Below are 25,259 nucleotides of genomic sequence, written 5' to 3'. Positions count from 1 at the left end.
GTAGACACCAAAATTAGGTTTGTGAACTTGAATCCTGTCACAGGCTCACTCAGTCACTGGAGACATAAAGCACCTGTAGAGGTTGGTTCACTATTTCCTGAGACTGAGAAAAAACGTGTCAAGTGTAGATTGGATAGAAGTGTCTGAATTTTATCTTCATTGAGTATGGACTGAGTCCTAAGGTTGGAGTAAATGCCTAACATTCAGCTGCGCTTTCTTTTCCTGAGTTCAGATATTCTTGGCTGTGTAAAATGCCATGGCATATCTGAGACAGCCACCCAGAGCTGCCAGATATGACAAAATATCAATGGGAAGCTCAAACTTTCTGAATCAGTAGCAGTGTTAAGGCAGAACATCTTACAGCATCTCAGCTGTAAGACACTGCCAGGCACTCAAGATGAGGCAACTGAACTGAATATCTGAAAGAAAGTCACTAAATCACAGTGGGCTATACCCAGCTGTCCAAACTCTGATATTTCTTGTCATTTTAGAAGCCTTGCAAATATGACAAACAACTTCAGGGAAATCCCTAGAGTTCTGAAGCACAGCTGAGGCCAGACCAGATAACTCAATGATGCCTCTAACAATAAGGATGTGATTCATTTGCCTACAAACAGATATTTAGGGTTATTTTAAGCAGTGCAGAATGTCCTACCCAGCCACCATCTGACTCTCCAGAAGGGCAGCCTCCAATAAGGGCTGTGTGATACCTGCCAGTACCATGCATATGTCTCAAATGTGCTACAGCAAAATTGGCAACAGAGATCTATGTTTCAGCAACAAAATCCCCCTTTCTGTGTCTGCACTTCAAACTTCCCAGGCCATGTGGAAATCCAGCTTTGCAAGTTGCCACCTGCATAGCACAGAACTGGAAGTATCAGCCAGCTATGGCTTCTGGGGGATGTGGACCATATGAGTTAAAAACTGCATCATGAAGATCTCTCTTATTGATGTTTTCTGTAAGAGGAGGAGATAGGAAGAGCTGGATTTGTGTATAGAAGCTCCAGCCCATTTGTGACTGAGCCACAAACTTCCTGCATTTGACAAGAAACTGTTTTCCTGTTATTCCTGCAAAAAATATTATTTACACTTTTTTGATATTACTTGAATAAACACATCCATTAATGCTTATCAAATATGCCCAGAAATAGCTTTACCAGTGAATTTTTTTAGAGTGTTAACGCTCAAAGTTACCTCCTGACAGTCCTGAACTTTTTCACTTCTCTCCCATCCATTTGATCCTTTTTTTATTATTATTATTTTTGGTGAGCACCAAAAATTCTGTCTTAACCTCTGCAAATTTGAGGTTAAGCTAACATTTGTATGTCTTTTATGAATTAGTTAAATAAAAATAATTTTTCAAACTGAAACAATTAAAAAACTATGAAACTTTAATATGGCCATTCAGTAATCATAAGATAAACAGGTACTTCTAGGACAAAGTATGATTTTGGTTAGGTATCAACTTCAGGATGAAATGAAAGTTTATGTCAGTTAATTTCCAAAGTCTATGAAAGGAGTCTTGATGAAAGGTAAATATGTGCATTTAATTAAATTATCCCTTTCCAGATACATAAAAGACTTGGACGACACATTCTTAATGATCTCTGTAATATCCTTTCCTTCAGAACTTTGTATTATCTTTCCTAATAAACCTTGATTTGAAGTGACTTCAAAGGGGATGTAACTATATAAACCCCTCATCCAGGATGTGGCCACTGCTAGAATGTTGTATAGGCTGCAAAAACTTCTTAAAATTAAACCAAATGCATGATTTAGTAGCTCTGTCTGTATTTCTTTCTTGCATTATCATCACACTTGATGTAGTTTTGGCACAGTATTTCTTCAGATATTCAAGCTGATAGATAAAGTTTCCTGTATTGCAATATCTATTGACATGGAATACCTGGGGAGATAAAAAAAAAAAAAAAAATTACTTCTGAAGTCTTTCAGAATCATGTTCAAGTACTGGAGAGCAAGATGTGTTTTTAATCTGTAGAAGGAAAATAAATGACTCCCAGAGATTTTGGGGATTCTCAATAAAACTGGAAGTACGTTATAAATAGAAATAAATATTAATGTTTCTGACTATGCTATATTGGTGGATGAACTTTTCTTGTTCATGTTACTAAGACAGGGTCTCTTTGTTCAAAAACATTTGGGGCTTTTCCCTTTCTTTCACTTTGCCCATGAAAGGCCACGTTCTGCACTGCCATTAAGATCCTTCGTGTTTCACAGCCAGTGAAACAATGGCTGGATGTCCAACCAAGTTGTCTTGAGTAAGCCTAAAAAACCCAAAGATTTGTTCTGATGAGAAGGGTTTGGAAACCACAGGTTCTGGAGAAAAATGTGTTTGCACTGTGATCACAATTCTTCTCACTCAGTGGATTTTTTTCTCTACTCCGAGTCATGAAGAGATAAATGCACACATGCAAGGATAGAGAAAAATGGGAATATAGTTTTGCAGCAAAATTTTCTTCCACTCAGATTCCTTTGTAGAATTAATTTTTAATTCCAACTCTGTTTTTTTATTAAATTACATTACTAGTCTTAAACACAAGACATTGCTGTTTCTGTAACAGATTCTTGCTTTAGGCATTCCTCAGGGTTTGATCAGGCTAAAGGCTCAACTGCACCTGAAAATCCCCTTGGGGAGAAAGTCAGTGAGATCTCCACTAGTTCAGAGCAGCACACAGTGAACATACTAAACTTTGAAACAAATACATGTTTTTTCCCTTAAATTTTTTTTTTCTTAAAATATATTTTTCTTTAAAAATTCCAACCTCAACAAAAAGTAAGAAATATATATTGGATATTTATAAAGATCCACAGAATGTTCCTTTTCTATCACCTTTAACAGGTTCCAAAGGGTTATCATAGATGTTCCCTTCTATGACACCTAACACTTCTTTCTTGGAATTTTTAAAATCAGAATTGGTAACAGCCATTATGTTGGGAATTAACTGTACAGAGGATCTCATGGTATGATGCAGACTGTTGTTATACAGCCTTGCTATGCTGCTAGAATAGAGGCAAGCAACATCTCACCTTAAACATGGGAGCACTTCTTTCAGATAAAATATGGACATTTAATTTCATTTTTAGTTGCATATTTTCTGCCTGATAGGAATAGTTCCTTGAAACGTAGTGTTTCTAAATGAATGCACTGTTGTTAAATGCATTTGCTATGCAAAAATCTGAAGTCACTAACTAAAGGAGATGTTTAACTTTCTTCTAAGTCATCCTTGCTTAAAGTTACTGGCTTTAGTACTTTGGGAAGAGCGATAGAAGAGCCTGGGTTTTTTGCTCTGTATGCAAGGTTAGGAATGATGAAGAAGGAAGAAAGAACCTTTGACTCTTGAAAGGACCAGTATAGTCCTTGGGATAGAAGCACTGTGCCTCAGTGATTGATTTTGCAACCACTCTATTCCTAAAGATACATAGTGGAGCCTTCAGGCTGCAGTTTTCCAAAGGTTGTGCTTGATGGGTATAATATTTCCATCATTTTCTTGTAAAACTGTGGCCTTGGGAAGCACAAAAGTGAGGCAGAAATAAAAGCTGAAGGCATCAAGTTTCTTTAAAGATTATTAATATAGTTTGGAATCTCAATAATGGACTCAAAATATTAATCAAGTGTGTGATCTGAGGTTACTCTGTTCACAAAGGACTAAAGGACTTACCTCCCTGACATGAATGCAGATATGTAGAAAAGAGTAGACTTTTGTTCAGCCTAATAAAAAACTGATATGCTCGAATAATTGAGAACATTTTCATCATATAGAGCATGAGAAAATAATGTGGCTGATTATGTCCAAAATACCAGTGGGAGGGCTGCCAAGAAGCCTCTTTTGACTCTAAAAGCAATGTATTTATTGACTGCTGTGTTTGCGTAACAGGCACGAAACTCCAGGTGAGCACTTGGGCTTTTAGTTTGTGACAGGAAAAAAATGAGACAGCTCCACCCCTTCACAATGCAGGACTACTGAAAAGAAAAAAAATCAAAAAATAAAAAAATTTAAAGAAAAGAATTCTCAGAACAGAACAGTGCAGAGAAAATTAAGATGCGCTCACAAAAACCAGAGTGGTTCCACTCAAGGTTCAATACTGGACACAAAAACATGAAACACCCTCATTAATCATATATATAGGTGACAGGACAGAGAACATGCTCAGCAAGTTTGCACGTGACAGGAAACTGAGAGGAGTAGCTCAGAGTAATAGCTCAGTGGTTGTGCTGCCATTCAGAAGGATCTCAACAGGATGGAGAAATGGACCAACAGGAACTGTGTAAAGTTACAAAAAGGAATACAACCAAGTCATAGAATCACAGAAATCACAGAAACCACGGAAACCACAGGAAGTTAGGGTTGGAAGGGACCTGAAAAGATCAAATCCAACACCCCTGCCAGAGCAGGGTCACCTATAGCAGGTCACAGAGGAACACTTCTGGGCAGATTTTGAGTGTCTCTAGGGAAGGAGACTCCAACAACCTCCCTGGGCAGTCCTGTCACCCTCACAGTAAAAAAGTTTTTCCTCATATTTATGTGGAACCTCCTATGTTCAAGCTTGTATCCATTGTCCCTTGTCCTGTCATTGGACATAACTGAAAAGAACCTGGATCCATCCTCCTGGCACTTGCCCTTTACATATTTATAAAAGTTAATAAGGTCACCCCACAGCCTCCTCTTCTCCAAGATGAAAAGACCCAGTTCCCTCAGCCTTTTCTCACCAGATGTTCCACCTCCTTCATCATCTTGAAGGCTTTGCAGTCTGAATACAATCAGAGAATGGTTTAGGTTGGAAGAGATCTTAAAGATCACCTAGTTCCAACCCCCCTACCATTGGCAGGACACCTCCCACTACATCAGGTTGCTCAAGTCATGCCCCTAAGGAAGAAAAACCCCATATATTTGTACACCCTGGGGACCAACTGACTGGAAAGCAGCTTTTGAGAGAAAGACCTGGGAGTCCTGATTGGGAACAAGTTATTCAACAATGAGCCAACAATGTACCTTTGTGGCAAAAGTGCCCAATTGCATCCTGGGCTGCAGAAGACAGAGCATTGCTAGAAGATTGATCCTTCTCCTGTACTCAGCACTAAATGGGATGATGCATCCAGTTCTGGGCTCCCCAGTAAAAAAGAGAAATGAAGATGCTGGAGCAAGTCCAGAGAAGAGCCACTAAGATGATGAGGGGATTGGAGCATCTCTCGTGGGGAAAGAGAGAGAAAGATGGGTTTGTTCAGCCTGGAGAAGAGAAGGCTCAAGGGGGGTCTTATGAATATGTACAAACAGCTGATGGGAGTGTGTAAAGGAAGTGGAACCAGAATCTTCTCAGTAGTATCCAGGGAGAGAATGAGAGACAGTGGGCACAAATTGAAATACAGGGAATTCCATTAAAACTTCATAAAAAAAACTGTTTTACAGTGAGGGTGGTGAAGCACAGAACAGCTTACCCAGAGAATCATAGAATGTTTTGCTTTGGAAGGGACCTCTAAAGGTCATCTCGTCCAACCCCCCAGCAGTAAGGCGGGAGTTGTGGGGTGTCCACCTTTGGAGACATTCATAAACCCAACTGCACAACATCTCTGAGAAGCCTGGTCTGAGAGGGGAGATTTAACCAGATGATTGAGAGGTCTCAAACCAGTCTGTGATCTTGAAGTCAAGATAAAGTCAATATAAATATCACACAAACTTAGAAGAGGTTTAGTTGTACAGGACCTTGGATTAGCTCTTCTGGGCTAACACCATGTTCAAACTATCACCAACATGAAAGTTAGATTAGATTGCTCAGCACCTACTCCAGTTTCAAGTATGCAAAACCAACCATACCTCTGGACAATTTTCTTCAGTGCTTCAGCACTACAAAAATTATTTTTCTTTTATTTAGTTAGGATTGCAACCTGTGGCCCTTACCTCATGGCCATGTTGTAAAAGAGTCCATCTCTACCTTTCACCAACACAGTGGCCTTTGGCTAATCTTACTCTGGTTTGCTAATTTCTTGCTTGTACTGGGGACTCCAAAACTGAACACAGTAGTCAAGACACAGGTCCAGATGTGATGAAAAAATGAGCATAACCCGTTTCCAGCACTCTCAGGACATACTGGCTGAGGGAGTGTAGTATTCAGGTTGGATATTAGGAAGAATTTCTTCACTGAAAGAGTGGTGAAGCATTGGAATAGGTCACCCAGGGAGGTGGTGGAGTTGCTGTCCCTGGGGTGTTCAAAAAAAGGGTAGAGGAGGCACTTCAGGAGGTGATTTATTGGTTATGGTGGTATAGGACTTACAGTTGGGCTTGATGATGTTGAAGATCCCTTCCTGCCAGGATTCTATGATTCTACATGATCAGCCCTCATTGTTGAAGGGTGCACTGGTTCCTCATATCCAACTTGTCACCCAGAAGCTTAAGTGTATTTTGTTGGAGCTGTTCCCTGGACAAGTGGTCTCTACTGCTTGTTTCCTTCCAGATCATTTCAAACAACTCACTTTTCCAGCTTTTTGAGATTCCTCTGCACAGCAGCCTTGTTACTGAGCACATTGACCATTCCCTGCAGTTTGGTGTCAACCACAAACTTCTGACAGTGGGTTCCTTTCCATGTAAGTACCAAACAACAAACAACAGCATTTTGTCTGGTAGAGCCAATTTAGTGGTTTCCCAGGTAATAGAAAGCAAAAGATTGTTTTGAAGGCACACTGCACAAGGGACCAGGGTAGGAGTTGAATGACTACAAGGAAGGAAGACCTGAATTTTAATAGAAAAATAGCAATATTTTTAATAAAAGCATACAATGACAGCTGCTCATATCAGCAGTTATTTGAGACAAAATGTGCACACGGACACCCTCCTGATCTGGCAGTGTTTCCATCCATTCTCATCTTACTCCATGTACCCAAAAATGTCAAATCAAACTACTACATGGGCTTGAAACTTAGTGGACACAATAATCTTTTGATCTTTATCTTTCATTACTGGATCAAGTGCCAATGGTTAAAAGTATCAGTCACAGAAATTTTTCAGCTTTCATCCAATAGGCTTGATGCAAAGAAGCCACAGCATCAACAGCAACTTGGGACAAGACTTTTTTTACCACCATGGAAAAGCCAACAGGTGAGATTCTCTCTTGTTTACTACAAAGTCAGTCTGAAGACACATCCATAGCCAGCTGAGTTTATTTGCATTGCTGGAGATTAAGATCAAGTCTCACTGCAACCAGGTGCATCAATTATTAGCAGAGAGCTTTTGCACCTGGTGTTCTCCTTGACTGCAAGTTCCACATCTAAGGAGCAATGCATACAAAACTCAGGTAGAAATATTTCATCTCTTCCAATCCAAGAAGTAAGAGGAAGCAGCACAAATGGAAGAGAAGCAAATAACTTCCCTCTAGGAAGAATGTGCTCTTGACAAGTGAGTTGTTCTATCTGGTCACTATTTGAATTTTATAGCACCTGTGACGCTGAGTCACCTTCTCCTATCAGGAAACAGGAGAGCTATAAATCAACCCCCAGGGAAGAGCTCTGGTCACTTCCACAACCTGCTGAAGGACAAGGAGAAATTTCTAATCTCCCTAAAAAGAAAAGGTAAGATTTAGAGTCTTTTGTTTGTTTAAAGTACTGCAATTTTGTCATGTGTTAAAATGCAACTTGTTGTCAGAAGGCTGCTTGAGCAAACAGGATAGTCACAGAAAGAGGATTTTATTTAGTGAAAAATAAGGATTATATAGGCAATAGCATAACACGACCTGAAGAAAAGAGAGAGAAAACTGGTGATTAAAACTGGATGAAAAGCTGCCTGTATGCAAGAAAAAAAGTGTCTTGGCAGATTATAGATACGTAGAAAAAGAGACAGACTGAACATATTGAATTGGATACATAATCAATTCAGAATATTCTACAAGTATATGTAGCTATCACCACTTATTTTCAAAGTGGGAAAATTACCACCTTGTGCAACTTACCATTCCCCTGCAAGGTGGCTGCTATGTAGGAATTTGTTCACCGATGTTGTACAATTTAAATCACTGGGAATAGTATTCTATTTCAGCTGTTTTTCAAGAATAGTCAATAATAATGGGAATGTCCTTTTCTGATAGATACTCAACTATATGAATAATTTAAGGGAATTTTTTAATACTTTTTTTTCTCTTTTTTTTTTTTTTTTTTTTTTTTTTTTTTTTTTTTTTTTGGCTTTTAGAAGAAGGGATGGGAAAAACATATTCACACAAGTTTGCTAAACTCATACAAACCAGGGATGCTTAAAGCACCATCTCTCTGTGGCAGATCCCTGTCCACAGATGGAATTGCAGGAAAGTCAGTAAGACTTGGCACAGGTCCTGATTTGTGTTTGATTGAGGGGGAACAGGGGAGGGGGACAGAGAGACTGATTTTAGGACCTGTGCCTAGAAATTAATGCAGAGCAATTAAATTTACATCTCATAAACTATAAGCATTTGGTTGAAATCAGTGGGAGTGCCAAAAGTATGTTAATATCTTGGAGCAGGAAACCCACTGGGTCTTAAAAAAAATTCCAATAGCATTTTGAAACTTGTGTCATGTATTAAATTACCAATTACAATTAATAGTAAGTTAATTCATGGAAAATATTATAGTGAATGAAAACTTTGCCTATGTCCTCAAATTAACTTCTTAGTTTGGTTTGCAAAATTGAAAGCTTCATAATTTCAGTGAAAAAGTATTTTTCAATTGAAACAGAGAATTTATTTTTTCAGATTCTGTGTGAAAAAAGGTTGCTTTCTGTTTGCATATCATCACATTTTGTTCTAAAAGAAATTTTTTTTTCATGTAATGGATACAGCTAAAAATAACCCCTACGTCTATTTACTTTCTAGTTAGAAATGAAGTGAAAATAATAATATTTCATGTTATTGGGAGTTTAACCTCTTACTGTCAAATACCTTGATCATATACACTGCAAAGTTTTGTAATAGCTCTAAGGAATAAGTGGTATAAAATTTAGTAACAAAAAAATCTTCTGTGATTCTGAAGCACTTCGAGGAGGCATAGGTGGTGCCAAAATTAAACATAAGTAAATAAGGTAATATCAAGAACAGGAAATTAATTACAAATAAATACTGCTAGTAATCAGAATATTTCCCAGTATTTTTTTCTCACATATCAACTAAATTTTTCTTCAACTATATGTGCTTGGAACAAGCCCCCCTATTTTGAAGGCTCTGAGAGTTTAATCGCATAGATGTGGCAAATCTCTCCAGTTTTTGGCCTCTCAGCTCCAGCTGTCCATAGTCCCAGTCTATTTTGATGGGTTTTACACTTTAGCAGAGCTGGAGCACTTCCCCTGCTCACAGTCTGGGAACTCTGGATCACCTCTGGTGCAATTTAACCTGGTGAGGAAAATGAGACTTGCTGTACCTTTTGGAAAAGGGTAGTTTTCCTTACCCAGATGTTCTCCATGAGCCAGAGCACCTTGTGAATTACATAAACTGGTTGCCTTGAGGTAAAGGGGGTTTTGGTAATTATGGAAACATCAGCAAACCCAAGTGGTGTTTCCTCAAGAATAAATTAAAATTAAAACCATCAGCCCCTCAAAACCAAACAAGAAGTGAAGGTAATGGTGTAACTCCATGGCAATGTGCCTTGTAGTGGGAGGCTGGGAAAAATGCCAAAATAAGTAAATTCCACTCTAGTTACCTGCTTGCCTGCCCAAGGTACCTAAGCAGAAAAAAAGCTGAATGTAACTGATTGGAATCAGACACCAGAACTTTGAAGTGAACTATTACCCATGACCTGTTTCCTTCTGGGTTGTTGCAGTGGGATGAGTGGGAGCTTTCAGCCTCGGATTCCAGAGCCTGGTGGTTATTTCTTCAATTACAGTCCTCTCTCTTTTCTGTTGCCTTGCCACATTACCTGTAATATAATCAAGGGTTACCTTCAAAGTAATAAAAAAAGAAGAAAAACTTTTTGAAGCAAGTCTTCCCCATGAAGCCAGTGCTGATCCATTTCTGGTCCGTCCAGTTCTGGCTTTGCAGTGCTGGTCATTAAGATGGTTGAAACTGGTCCCAGAGACCTAAATGTAAAAAAGGTCTGAACATGGTCTGGATGTCTAATACCCCCTTCAACCAGTGCAGTGGAGTCAAAGCAGGTGATGGGGAGAAGGCAGTTTCAGGCTAATGCAGACACAGCAACAAGCTAAAAGCTACATCCCAGCCCTTCCATAGTACAGGAATGAGGAGAAGCCTTCCTACATGAAGGAGAGGGCAAATGTCCTCCTGTACTATGAATTTGGGTGAAGGTATTTGGCCAGGGTTACAGCAGGAAGTAAAAGACGTAAAAAACAGATGATTCATAGAAATTTGGAAAGGCAAAGGATGAATGGATTCTATTTTTTCTACTTCTGAAAATAGGAAGAGAGAAAGAAAACATCACCTTGCTACTTGAGACAAAGCCAGGAAACACACAGAATACAGATGAGTTGTGTGAAAGATGAATTCAGGGAAATTAAGGCACTATAAAATATAAATTAAATCCTCATTATCCCCTTTTCAGAGATGATCCTGCCAGTTCTGTTCCTGTGTCTCACAGCTGTGCTGCCTCCATCCACTGGACAGGTAGGATCCGTACTTCATAGTCAGAAAATCTGGATGAGACCTGAGGCACTCAGTATCTGAATGAACATTGCTTTTCCTGTGTACACTGACCATATCGAGAAAGGGTCTGATTAGCTATCTAGAATCTAAAAAGCATTTATGTTTGAAGTCTGCTTAATTTTAAAGCAGTAGACAGGTTCTACATTTCAACACAAAATCATCTGTAGGCTCCTTGTTACTTGTGAGTTGGGTCAGAGATCTCTGTTTCCCCGAAGCTCCAATACACAGATCCAGTAATCTGGATTTCCCCCAAGACCCAGCCCTCTTCTTGTTAATTATCAGTGCTTTTACAGGTCAAAGTTACTTAATTCTCTCCCCTTCTTGTCCTACAGGTCCTGAGATATGTGCCTCTCCCTTTGTTGACAGTCCCATTCTCAAAATGTGTAGCACTGATTTCCCCCAAAGAGCATAACAAAATAACAAAAGGCACAAAAGAGTGGTTCTTCCCAACTCATATTTAATCTGAAGTTTGCTGAATCTACTTCAGAAACATGAACATGATGGAAGGCTGGACCACATTTCCCCTAATTCTTCAATTTATGCTCTTTATGCTGCAGTCTCAAAGAGTAGAGACGATGGCTGTAAAGAGGCAGAGTTCTTCACAGTGCTACCTTTTAACTGGAAAACACATGAAAAATTTGAGTAATGCTAACAGTTATGGCCAGGGTGGAAGAGAATCTATGGCATGAAAAACCCAGGCACACTTTTTTGTTCAGTGGGATGAACCCACACAAGAGCCTGTGATGATCCTGTGATTATACAAGTTCCTTCAATCAAAATACATTGATAAGCAAGTTTAAAATACTGAAGAAGGGGAACACATCATAAGATCATTAATCCCTTCAGCTGATTTTTAGATCCTATTTCCTCAAAATCCCATGAAGGAAATTATTATAATAGTAATTAAGTCTAACTCAGTTGCCTGCATTTTATAGTCTGCAGGCACATGAGATGCTGCAGGATCTCTCAGCCTTCCACAGGGGGTTATGATGCAGGAACTGGTGTTATTGCTGCTAAGCTTTACATTGTGGAACCATTTAAAGTGTTTTTTCACACCCCTAGAGATAGTTAGGAGATAAAATACATTGCAGTAACTTCTTCATCACAAAGATCATCTCCTTGGTTGACACAAGTGTTTCCTAGACAGGATTCAGAATTTAGTAGGCTTCAAATAAACAGAAAAATAACTTTGCTCTTTCAATTTAGGAACTGACAGGTCTGGATGCTCTGTCAACTAGCAGAGCTGATCAGCAACAGCTGATTGTTGACAAGCATAATGCCCTCAGGAGAGCTGTAAATCCACCTGCCAGTGACATGATGAAGATGGTAAGTTGTGTGCTGTAAATCTATTTCTAATGAGTAATGGACCCCATGAGAGACACAGGACTGTATGCAAGGTCACACTATTTTATCTAGCCACAAACTCACCTTTCCTGAGGGTTGACCATGGTCAGCACCAAGAGAAACATGAAGGTGGAAAAAAATGTCTGGAAAATTTTGTGGTTTATGTGCAAAAATGTATCTTTCTTTTGGAGGAAAAAGAAGATGAAAAGGAGGAGCTATGGTATTGTTCATTTCTTTCTGACACAATCATCAGAATTCACCATTTATATTCTCCTGCATGCATAGTAACTTGGTTCCTACACCCTTCCCTCCCCTCAGCCCCTCTTAAAAAAAAATGTGTTTTTTTTTTTTTTAAGTGTAATTTCCAAATGCTGTTCCTTCATGAGGGGTTATTATTTGGTGTGTGTCTAACATTTCCTTCTTTCATGAAGGAATGGAACACTGCAGCTGCAGAGAATGCTCAAAATTGGGCCAATCAATGTACCTTACGCCACAGCACTGCTGCCATGAGGGCAACTGGTAAGCTAACAGAAAAATGTCATATGTATTAGTGATGTAACCAGTTGTTTTGTTGGTTTGGTTTATTGTTTTGTGTTTGGCTTTTTTTTTTTTTTTTTTTTTTTTTTTGTCTGGGGTTTGTTTGTTTCTTTTTCCTAAATTATGTTTATATTCTGTATTTTATTTACATGAAAAAGGCAAAATTATTGCTATAAATCTGTCCAGTAATTGAGAAGTTCAGTCCCATTCTCATCCCAAATGTATCAGTTTTACACAGGTATATCCTATTTTCTTCAGCAGTTGAAAAAAAATCATAGTGAGAAAGTACATTCTCTCAAAATATCCATCAGAAAGAAGACAATCAAGACCTTGTCTACTGCACAACCCAGCTTCCATTTGCTGGATGAAACTGAGAAGGAAGGGCCAAAGATGAAGATCCCAAACCCACTGGTGATGCTAAACATAATTGCTTAGACAAAACTCATAATTTTTAACCCCCTGGCAACTTGTAACCTAACACTGTCTTGGAGGTTCATATAAATACTTCAGTCTTTGGATATTGAGGTTACAAATGTACTGTGTTAACACAGCTGGATATGTGTCCATCCTGTATGTAAGATGAGAACTGTCCTTCAGTTCTCATATTTTTTTATTTTTTTTTTTTTTTTTTGGCCTAAGAACCAAATCCTCTGGTTCTTCCTAAGGTGAACCCTAGGCAAGGACTAATGCACATCCAGACCCGCACATCCAGACTTCACATGATAGTGAAGACACCTTCCTGTGTACCAGAATTAAATCTGAATTATTGGAATAAGATTCCTGAGCTGTGACCTGAATGAAAAATGACAAGATTGCTACTTTTCAAATAACAAAATTACAGTCACAAATCTCTGGTACATTTGTGCAGGAGTATCTACAGGCACTCAAAAGATCTGACAGCAACCAAAGTACCAGCCAAACAGGCTGCCCATGCTGGAAACCAGTCAAGTGACAACTTCAGTATTGACAATGGGTGATGTCACTGAACTGGAAAAACCCCTCCCTGCTGTCCCATCTGGGATGAGAACTTCTCTGGAAATCATCCTGCCTCTTGCTTTCTTTTTCTCAGACAAATAAATATTTCATGGATTTCTCATAGAATGTCAGGTTGGAGGGGATGTTAAGGATCATCTGGTCCAACTCTTTTAATATTATTGTTTATCTGAAGTGTCTCAGCGCCCTGATTGAGCTGAGACTTCAAACTTTGTAAAGTGAGGGAACTCTTCCCCTGGGAGACCATTCCAATGTTCTCTGTGCTTTTCTCTTTTCAGACAAACGATGTGGTGAAAATCTCTACATGTCAACTGCCCCTTCCTCCTGGTCACGAGCTATAGATGCCTGGTACAATGAGGACAAAAATTTTGAATATGGGACTGGAGCAAATCCAGAAGGTTCTGTGATTGGCCATTACACTCAGGTAGATGCAATTGTTATGTCTCTCAGACTGAATAAATATCATTAGCTTAGCTAAGCATATTTACCCTCACATTTAAAGGTAATGAATGTGATGGAGACGTGAGAAACAGAGCCATTAAAACAAGATGAAAATTTCAAAGTAACACAAAATGAAAATAGTAGGCTAAGTGTTTTTACAGAGTAAAGAGTAAATATGCTGGTATTTCAAAACTTCGGGAAGAAACAAGATTGTTTGTTTAACATCAGAAAATTGCTCAGCCACTTGAACTGGGTTATTAAGGTATCAGGAAAGAACTATAAATAAGTTTGTTGCATTGACTCAGATTTTCCTGTTGGAAAATGGCTTATTCAACTGTTTGAAACACAGGCTACAGTCTTAAATTATTTACATTTACATTCCTACATCTTCCTCAACAGTTTTAAGTAAATGAAAACATATGTAATTGAGACAGTTTAATACAAATATTTTACATACGTATGTGATAAATTATCACTGTCCTAAATCTTATTTGGTTCAGGTGTGAAAGCAGTGAAAAAAAAAAGTTTTTCCAGCAAGGTGGAACATTAATTTTACTGTAACTAAAGTGACTTAACTTAGTTACAAGTATTAGTTTAATGCATAATGTACTTAAATGATTTTGAAATGTATAATTTTCAGTCTCCCACGGTTTTTATTTTTATACTTACAGGTGGTTTGGTACAATTCTAACGAAGTTGGATGTGCTGTTGCTTACTGTCCCAACAAGAGATTCAAATACTACTATGTCTGCCACTACTGCCCCGCGTACGTATTGATTCTGATTCTGGAACTTCTTATTATACCATCAAAATTAGTTGGGTGATGTTGGAATTTGTAACAAGGCACATCAGCTATAGCTGAGGAACAGGACTGAAGAGCATATTAGGAATGTGAGAAGGCAGAAACACACTCATTAAAAGAATTATCAAACAAGCAAAATCATAACCCACGTAAAATTGACACTTTCATATTAAATTTCATTTGCCTAAAAATCCTGTGTTTTCATAATAGTAAATCACAATTTTTTTTCTCCGTTCTAATTGAAATCTTGGTTCAGGAAGGCATTTCAATATGTAGAGCACAGTGAAAAATATAATTAATGCCCACATTATGGCAGTTTTAAGAAAGAGTGATTTAATAAACTGCCTAAAATTAATTTTCACATTCATATTGTAATACTTCTTGGTGGGTCGACCTTGGCTCATTGCCAACAGCCAACCAAGCTGCTCTGTCACCCTCCCTCTTCAGCAGGACAGGGAGAGAAAAAATATGACAAAAATCTCATGGGTCCAGATAAGGGCAACTCATCAGTTGCCATCAGAGGCAAAACACCCTCGATTTGGGGAAATTAATTTAATTATTGCTAATCAGAGTAGGACAAGAAGAAATAGAAACCAATCTAAAACCAGCAGGGAGGAGCTTCTAATGTCTTTGGACATAAGCCATGACTGAAAAATCCACCCTGCCCCACCACCCCACCACCAACACCTTTCCAGATAAACCCCATTTTATAAAAACTGTTTGACTTATAACCTGAGTGGAAAGTAATATAAGTAGGCATCTGTATAAGCACATTTTATTTTCTATATGTTCTCATGACATTATAACTTATGTTGGTAATGTTGATGTTTCAGGGGGAATCTGAGACATTTAATTCCAACACCTTACAAGAAGGGGGAACCCTGTGGTGATTGCCCTAATGCTTGTGAAGATGGATTATGCAGTAAGTTTTATGTGTTTGAATTGTGAGTTGAGTTGATGCTTTAAAAAAAAGTCCCAACCAAATTTCAAAAATGGAATTTTTTCAAAATTAGTTTTTCAAATACCAGGCCCAAAACACAGATCCCCACTCCAGCATGGCAAGTCCTTTACCTTGGTGGGATGACTTGTGGAGTGAAATCAAAGAAAGAAGAGTCTATCATAAGGGTGGGGAAGTGTTAGACAGTGGTTGGTGTACACTGGAACACAAATACCCTCCACTTCACGGATCAAGATATTCCTAAGGCCTAATACATTCATTAAAGAGCCCACTGTCTGGGTCTCCATATGGAAACCCATATGAATGCTCCCTAATGTAAGAAGCTTCATTGATTGCAAGAAAGTAAAATATACATTTATACCACAGAAATCTCAGCTTTAGATTTCCAGCTACAATTTTTTTCTGGTTTTGACTGGGACAGAGGTAACTTTCTTCATAATAGCTACTATGGGGCTATGTTTGGGATTTGTGCTGCAGACAGTGTTGATAATACAGGAATGTGTTTGTTATTGCTGAGCAGTGCCTGCATGCTTTTCCATACCCAGGAGAGGCAACTCATCCTTAAATCTAGGAAATTCTAGGGAAGGAGGAGACTTCATTATCTTTTTTTTAATTTATTGACATATGGTGGCTGATCAGAGAGTAGAAGCAACACACTTGATAAGAAAGCAGCAAATCTGACTTTGAACAACTCAAAGAGAATATAAAAGCATATAAAAAAATATAAAAACTCCTCAAGATTTAACTTCAAGTTTAATTCTGTTACATAATTAACCTAACTCTTGTCATGAGCTGTAGTGTAGAGGAAGGAAGCTTCAAAGCACTTTGCAAGGTCAATGAGAAACCCTGAAAGAGCTCAGAATTTTGCATGTGGTCCAAGGGTTTGGATGCTGCTGTGGAGTAAATGTCAGCAAAGAGGAAAATATACAGAGGAGAGAAACATTGATGAAAATTTTTTCCAAAAGAAAATGCTGCAGGTTGGTTTGCCATTTATGATTGATTTTGTGTTTCAATTCATTTTCAGCCAGTCTTTGAAAGTTTGAAGATGTTTATTCCAACTGTATTGGCAAATCTTCTGGATGTATCCCCAAGCTTCATCAAATTCATTGTTCTGGTTCCAGCCATTGAAAAATTGAAATAAAATAACAGAACCAACCTTTCCATTCCTGGACATCCATCTCTTTAGTGACTTCTTTCACAAAAAACAGATTCCATCCTGGCTCTCCCACATATGGAGAAGGATCAACTTCACTGTGGCTCCTAGGAGAACCAGCTGTAGGAGGATGTATTTATTCTGTTTGTAGAATGGTCTAGAACATAGTGGAGATCTAACTGAAAATAGGAATTAGGGTACCAGGCATATTTAACAATTAGCTTCTCACATTATCCTTTTCCTAAAATGGTACCCAAGAAGCATTGTTTAAAGTTCTGTGGTTCAGTACATCTCCCGCAGGGCAGTGTTCAGTTCCAGGGTCCCCAGTATAAGGAGGAGATGGAGCTACTGGAGTGAGTGTAGAGGAAGGCAAAGATGTCAGAGGGCTGAAGCATCTCTGCTAGGGAGAGGCTGAGAAATTTGGGGTTATCCAGCCTTTTAAAGAGAAGGCTCCAGGAAAAGAGAAGGCTCCAGGAAGACCTCAGAACAGCTTCCAGTACCTGAAGGGGCTACAGGAAAGCTGGAGAGGGATTTTTTACAAGGATGTGGAGTGATAGGATGAGGAAGAACAGTTTCAAACTGAAAGAAGGTATAGATTGGATATGAGGGTGGAATTCTTTGCTGTGAGGGTGGTAGGACACTGTCCCAGGTTCCTCAGATAGGCTGTGGATGCCTCATCCCTGGAAGTTTTCAGGGTCAGGTTGGATGGGGCTCGAAGCAACCTGGTCTAGTGGGAGATGCCCCTGCCCATGGCAGGGGGTTTGGACTAAGGTGATCTTTAAGGTCCCTTCCAACCCAAACTAATTTGTTATTCTATAAGCATAGCTCATGTGAGAAATTCAAGATTTCCTGGGCAAAATAAGTCAAGTAAATAACTCATTCAGACAGACTTTTTCAGTGTTGCCATTAGCATAAATGACATGCAGTGTTCACTTCTGTGACCATTAGGAAGCAAACTATGCAGTCAACAGCGAACTAAATATTATTTTAGTCTCACCTTACAGTAGTTTCACATTCTAGTCATCTTTTTAGTAAGGAAGCTGCTGTCATAATTTAGATTCCAAGTCTCAGACTCTCTTTGGCACAGAATAATTTCAGCACACACTTCTGACTCATTCACTTCAGTGGCAATTTCCCCACACATTTCTGACTCATTCACTTCAGGTGCATTTTGTCTGCCATGAAAGATGAGCATTAATTTAAAAGCCTGGTTTCACAATTCAAAGTGTATATTGGGTTGGCTTTTTATTCTCATTCATCTCCACCACTTTTTCACTCCATGGTGTGCTGCCCTTTCATCTGGATGCATGTCTCAGTAAACTAAGCAATGCCAGGACAGGGGTGTGTTTGTCAGGGTTTAACACTGGCCCAGCAATTAAACCAAATAACAGATGCTCTCTATTAATCCCCCTTCCCTCCCTGACAAAGAAAGGAGAGAGAATAAGGGAGAGAGGCTTACAGGTTGGAAACTAAACTACACAACTTTACTGAAACAGTAATGATAAATAGGAAAAATTACTAAATCTATACAAATATACAGGAAAATTGATCCCACGTTCCTCCCCCTTTTCCCCAATAACTCTCACGTCACCACCGAGGCTGCAGGGCAGCACTGGGAAAGTCCAGGCTGGAATCCTGGGGTCAGGAGCAGTTGGGAGCTGGAGGCAGGAACACACAGATTCAGGCTGGCATGGATCAGGAGCACAGGCAGAGGAAGGGATGGAATCCTCCCAGGATGCCAAAGCAAACAGGGACAGGTGAAGAACGGGAAGCAGGAAGGAAGGGAAGGGGGTATGACCCTTGTGATCCCTCAAATTTATGCTGAGTATGAGGTGTATGGATGGAATACTCTGTTTGGTCAATTCTGGCATCTCCCTTGTCCATTCCTCCCCAAAGGAGGGCTGCAGGTGGGACCTCTTTATTTCTTCTGGAGGGCAGAATGTTCCTCAGAGCTGAGCAGTTCCTTGGTTCTGCAGCCCATTCTCCAGCTGTAACTATAACCATGGAGTGGGATCAGTCCCAGAAGCAGACACTGACTGAGAAACTTCCTGCTAACTTCAGCAAGTGCAGTTACTTACAAGAGACTTATCTGAAAGCAAAAGTACAAGACAGAAAATTTCCTGGCCCAAACCAGGACAGTGCTGGAATATTTACTACTCCCTTAAACAGTTAACACTGTTCCAAGAATTATTATAATGCAATAGCAAATTCAGTGTTCTTTTCATTAAGGAACTGGATAGACACATGGCCCCCCACTCATAAAAAACCTCCTTTTACTAGAATAATGGGACCATCATAACGCATAATATAGGAACAGATTTCTCTGTCTCTCACAAGACAAGAAGTGTCATGAGGTAAAAATCACCCCTTACATATTTACCCAGGAGAACTCAAGGTCAATAAGCATAATTTAGATCAGATATTTTAGAAGACAATGTAGCAAAATTTTTACCAGTCATTTTGTAATCCGACGAGCTTAAAATATCAGTGTGGATTTGTCATGATCTTGCCAAACTTTCTTCTCCAATGGCCTGGGTAGCAGGTTTGACAAAGCTGCAAAAGACATTTGCAAACCAGGCAGATGGGGCTCAAATGAAAGTAATAAGACACAGCACACACATAGTGTTAAACACACACATTGATGGTGCTCTGTGCAGAGATGGAAGCCTCTGGCAATCCAGGGAGGTGTCTGCACAGATGGACAGTACCCACATCCAGAACCAATCACAAATTTCTCAAAGTGATGCCCATGACCTTCCCCAGCCACAAGTCACCATCGTGGTTGAAGACAGCTTTTGCCAGTCATGTGGAAAAACTTCACTGCATGCTTTTCCTGGGTAAAAGACAGTCAGATACAAGTTTCCATTTGCTACAAGCATATTTAAGTCATCTTCTTGGGCAAAATTGAGTTCTAAGTTCCCAGATTACTTTTAATGAACATAAAGAGCTGGTTCTGTTCTAAGAAACATGCCAGAATTTTAGTGCATTGCAGTTTAGTATAAAATTCATAACTGGCAATTAGGAGAGGCAAGATCTGGACAAGTAGTAACTATTGATAGATTAATAATGGTATTAGCAACCCTTGAAGCAGGAAATCCACAGTTTTCTGTGCTGTGCTAAAGAGACATTAATCTGCTCCTCTTTTTTTCAGGGAATTTTATGTTCTTTTTCTCTCCAAAGGCACACAGCTTTGACTATTGAAGTACAGAATGTTTTCCACACCTTTCCCAAATAGCATTTATATTACTGCTCACAGGACCTTCTTCAGAAACTGCACACTGGCATTAAATCAGGTCTTCTCCTGACACATTCTCTCATGATAAAGCAAATTCGTAAAATGTAAACCTCCACCAACACCTTTTCTTTTTCTCTTAAGCATATATTGGAAGGAAGATGGATGAGATTACAGCTTTTTGTGGGGTCCAGCTAGAAAATTTTAGTGACTGACTAATGGTCATGCTGAAACCAGACAGTGCTTGTAAAAGACTTAAAAACCATTATAACCTTCACTTGATAGCTCTCTGTGGTCACTGAGGTCCTCACATCAGATCATACATTCCTCCTAGTACACCACCTTTCCACGTGAAACCCTTGTAATCCTTCCTACCTTTACCAAGGATCCCATATGGACAAGGAACTGCTATGGATGACTCTGTGGAAAGGAATAATTTCCCATTCCTCCTCCTGACGTGCTCTAGAGGGAGCTCCCTGCAGTTAGGTGGATGCTCTAGGGCAGTGCTTGAATTATGTCTCATATCATGGTCCTCTGGGTCACGGGGGATGATGTGGAAAAGTACACAGTTTAAAGTAGAGTATCATAGTGTAGCATAATTTAGAGTAGAATTTGAGGGGTGTTGGTCAATGACAAGCTCAGCATGAGCTGGCAATGTGTGCTTGCAGCCCAGAAAGCCAGCTGTGTCCTGGGTGGATGAGAAGAAGCATGGCCAACAGGTCAAGGAAGAGGATTCTTCCTTTCTACTCCACACTCATGAGACCCCATTTGGATGGAGTTCTGTGTCCAGTTCTGAAGCCCCCAGGACAGAGAGTCCAACGAGTGAGCCCAGAGGGAGGCCACAAATACAATCAGGGCTGGAGCACCCCTGCTATGAACCAGGCTGAGAGTTGGCTTTGTTCAGCCTGTAGAAAAGAAGGCTCCAGTGAGTGGCCTTGAAGTACCTCAAGTGAGCCTACAAGAAAGATAAAGAGGAATTTTCACAAGGGCATGTAGTGACAGGACAAGGGGTAATGGCTTTAAATTGAAGTGGGGAGATTTAGATGAGCTCTTCGGAATAAATTCTTTGCTGTGATGGTGGTGAGACACTGGCCCAGGCTACCCAGTGAGGCTGCTGGTGCCTCATCCCTGGAAGTGTTGAAGGCCAGGCTGGATGGGACTTGGCAACCTGGTCTAGTGGGAGGTGGCCATGGCCATGGCAGGGGGGTTGGAATGAGAGGCTCTTTAAGGTTCCTTCCAAAACAAAACATTCTGAGATTCTATGAATAAGTTCAGTTGCAAGGGACTCAAAATTATCATCTAGTCCAAACTGCTTTTGAAGCCCTACAGCTCCTCTCTACAATGCCCAATGCTCTTCCTTGTGTTGATGTTACAGGAACAGCAAAACTTTCTTACAGTTTAGGTAAGGCAGATCCTGTCTCTGACCATTTGGTTTAGTAGTTAGATTATGGTGTTTGTCAATGGTTGGACTGGATGATCTTGGAGATCTCTTCCAACCTAAACATTCTGTGACTAAATTTGCTTTTCCCCTAGATTTTACATCCAAGAGTTGTGGATTCACCCTTTTAGTGCTGAAACAGGTGCTTTAATGTCATTTTGAAACTGTATCATCATTAGTTATGAAACTTCTGGATATTCCTAGAATCCGTGCAGCCTTCTGAAAGCTGTGAGACAGGTGGGCTTCACACCCTTCTCATGCTGTAGGTCTTGATTCACTTATTTTTTGAGAATTTGAAGAAACTTTCTTTACACTTGCAAAGCAAAACCACGCAGGACTCTCTTAAATGTGGGCCTGGAGACTTGATTGATTTGACACACTGAAATACTACAGCCATGTTTCAAGGGTGAGGATGGAAAAAAGGTGAAATCTTGTTCTATGTGATGGGTTTGAAAAATCCCTTCTGAAAACATGGATTGCCTCAAACATAGACTCTCTCCTGGCTGCACAATGCTCTTTCTCAAAACTCAAGAAAAAAAATATACATGCTTTAAAGAAACATCTGTTCTCTGTGAAAAGGAGTTGATGGAAACAAATTGTGTATCCATTTGAGCAAGATAACTGCAAGAAGGATCTCTAATTTTTAAATAACATTCTCATCACAGAGGTAGCTTTCTGTAAGCTAATAAATGCTTTGCATTCTTTGGCATGTGTTAGTGGAGTAGTGTTTAACAATGTATTTGTACATGGAAGAGCTTTATAGGATAAGTAAATTTCAGGTATATGGCAAAGCATTCCAAAGATTGGTGAAACCAATTATAACTTCCAAATTTTATCTTGTGTAATCAACAGCAGGAAAAAAAAATGACTCCAGGTCATCTCTCTTCAAGACTATTTTCATGTGAATAGATTTACAGAAGTTTTTTTACTTCTTTTTTGTGTGTGTGCCTTTTTATTCATCACTCAAGGAGCAAAATCCACAACACTTTAAAAAAGAGAGATTCTAACCAGGCAATCACCTGGGCTGACTATAAGGATATCTGAGAGTAGGCAAGACAAGTGAACAAACTTCATAAACTAATTTATATGGTTGAAATCTGACTTTTGATAATGCAATGACTTCAGTGAATTTCTTGCCACATTTTCTTGAAATTTGAAAAAGGAGATGCATTTTTTTTAACCTGCCTGACACCTTTCAGCAAAGCACTGCCTGGCATCTATCATAAGGCACAAATGTATTTGCTGCAAGAGACATTCTTGTTAGGTAATACAGTTCAAAAATATTCATGGTTTAAAACATCCTAATGAATTTAACATCCTGCACACTATCTTTAATTTATCTACCAAACTGTTTTCCATTTTTGCACTAAACATAAGTTATTATCAATTGAAGAAACCAAGAAATGTAGGTTCTGCAATCACTACCAATATCTTGCTATGGAAGCATGCAAGAACACATTGATCAAAATATGGGAAATTCCTTTGTGTTCAAATACAATATTTAAGAAGGTCCTAAGCTCTGAATTGAAGCACAGCTTGGTTTTTTGAATGCATGTCATAAGTAGCTGAAATTGTAGATAAAACTTCCCATTCCTGAGATAAACTGAGTGGCTGATAAATTAAAAAAAGAGGCTACATTACAAAGACTTGGAGTATGGTTCCATAATGAAGTTGAATTTACACTTTTCACAGTGCAAATGTTTTCATACAATTATAGATTGGCTTAGGTTGGAAGGGACCTTAGAGATCATTCACTCCAGAATCCTTGACATGGGCAGGGACACCTCTCAACTAGACAAGGTTGCTCAAAGCCTCATCCAACCTGGCCTTGAACACCTCCAACTTCTCTGGGCAATCTATTACAGTCTCAACACCATTGTACTAATGAAATTTTTCCTAATAACAAATCTAAACCCATTCCCTCTCCAACTTTTCTGTAGGTTCCCTTCAGGAATTGGAAGGCAGCTCTGAGATTCTCCCAAAGGCTTCTCTTGTTCAGGCTGAACAATCCCAACTCCCTCAGCCTCTACTTGGACCAGAGGTGCTCAAGCCCCTGGTTCATCTTTGTATCCTTCCTCTGGACTTGTTCCAATGGATCTATGTCCTTCTTTTTTTGATTGCTACTTGGACAGCTGCATGGAGTGTTAGTCCATTTTTTCCTCCATTTTTGTAGGAGTATGTACCTTTGGCTTAATCTCCCCCATAATTACCTAAACCCAGAGAAATCAATAAGAATTTAAGTTAACCCAAGACAAAGAAATGGTGGTGGGAGAGGAATTCTCAGCCAGCTAATTCCAGCCAGTGATGGTTCATCCTTATGTACTGTTGGTCTAATTTTTAAAATATCATATGTTAGAATTTTTTTTCCAAACAGATTTCCTCAGAGGCTGAGTCATCATCTGCTCCATACTACCCTATATCTAGCATCAGACTCTTCACTCTTATATTCTGCATCAGCCAGGTTTTTATTCTGCTCTGCAAAACTGAAGGCATCATAAAAAAAATGCAGTGGACTTGAAAATATCTTTTAAAATTTGGGACTGTTGCAATTCAGGTATTAATCATCTGAGCAAAAAGGTACTTTTTCTGCTTTTATGGAGCTAATTCTAATTTTCTCTACAGTTACACATAGATAACCTTTATAGAGAAATGTTATACAACAAAGTAATTATAATTGTTCTAATCCTTTCTATGCTATTTTCAGATTAATTTCATGATTTTATACCTGTGTCCACCTGCTCTGCTATAACAGATGCTGAACATGTAAGACAGGTAAGACAAATCTCAAAGAAAACAAATAATCTACCTATAACTTTGCATAAATATAGATTATAATTTTATTCTGCAGCTGTAGAAAAAAACAACAGCTGTATAATCAGGAGATGGACATTCAGATGTTATCTGGAACAAAGATCATCCGTGCCCTTAGCTGGCCCAAGAAATACTCCAGAACTTGATGTTTTACAAGCTGAAACTGAGCTGTTTGGCACCCAGGCTGCCTGGATAGTGCTTTACACAAGAGTCTCCAAATTAGATGCAATTTGCAAAGACTGATCAAGGAGTGGCCTATTTCAATTTAATAGAAAGTAAGGTTTTAATCCTCTCACTGACTCTTACCATGGATTGCATAAGGGATGCAGATTTCCCTTGGCATGGCAGAAGCTATAGAGGCAGTTAAGACCACACATTCTGATTTAAGCAGCTACATTTCTTCCAGATCTATCTTAAGGTATCCTGGAATATGGGTCTTAGCCTGTCCACAAACCAGCATTCACTGTATCTTGTTAAGAATAAACCAAACCTCTCATTTTTTCAGCTTTAAGTGGTAAGGATTGTCCATTTCTGTAAGTATATTACTCTGACTATAACATGCTTTGACCATTGTTTGCTAAGTTTTCATTCACTGGCAGCAATGCATCTAATAATATTTGAACAATTTTTCTTAAGTTTTGCTGTTATTGCTGTTCTGGCTGTTTTCGGGGAAGCTGTTTCTCAGGGAGCTGGACTATGATTAAAAATAACCTATCATAAATCAGTTAATCTTAATCTGGGTCATATCCTCTGTACAAGTCACTATAAAATCCAACATCAAGTCCTTTTTTTACAACTAAGTATCCATAAAAATTCAGAAATGAGCTATGTGGGAGGGATGATGTTAAACTATGCTATAGATGAGTTTTCAGACATAAACTATTTAAATGCAGAGACTGGGCTTGTAGGGGTGGATTTGAAGGATGG

At 39.1% G+C, this 25,259-nt stretch overlaps 1 protein-coding gene across 1 annotated transcript; it reads left to right on the top strand.

Annotated features, from left to right (window-relative positions):
* Positions 1-7,023: 7,023 nt before the first annotated feature.
* On the top strand, positions 7,024-16,869 carry LOC139795313 (cysteine-rich venom protein TEL1-like). The gene is given in 10 exon segments (XM_071742166.1): positions 7,024-7,109; positions 7,445-7,540; positions 7,542-7,579; positions 10,523-10,584; positions 11,830-11,949; positions 12,399-12,486; positions 13,776-13,921; positions 14,610-14,704; positions 15,574-15,662; positions 16,723-16,869. Coding segments are annotated over 10 exon segments (816 nt in total). The 5' UTR covers positions 7,024-7,038; the 3' UTR covers positions 16,734-16,869.
* Positions 16,870-25,259: the final 8,390 nt, after the last annotated feature.

Source organism: Heliangelus exortis, chromosome 3 (genome assembly GCF_036169615.1).
Source record: "Heliangelus exortis chromosome 3, bHelExo1.hap1, whole genome shotgun sequence".
NCBI classification, from domain to species: Eukaryota; Metazoa; Chordata; class Aves; order Apodiformes; family Trochilidae; genus Heliangelus; species Heliangelus exortis.
The sequence above is the reverse complement of the archived record's forward strand: the minus strand, read 5'-3'. Positions and strand labels throughout refer to the sequence as shown.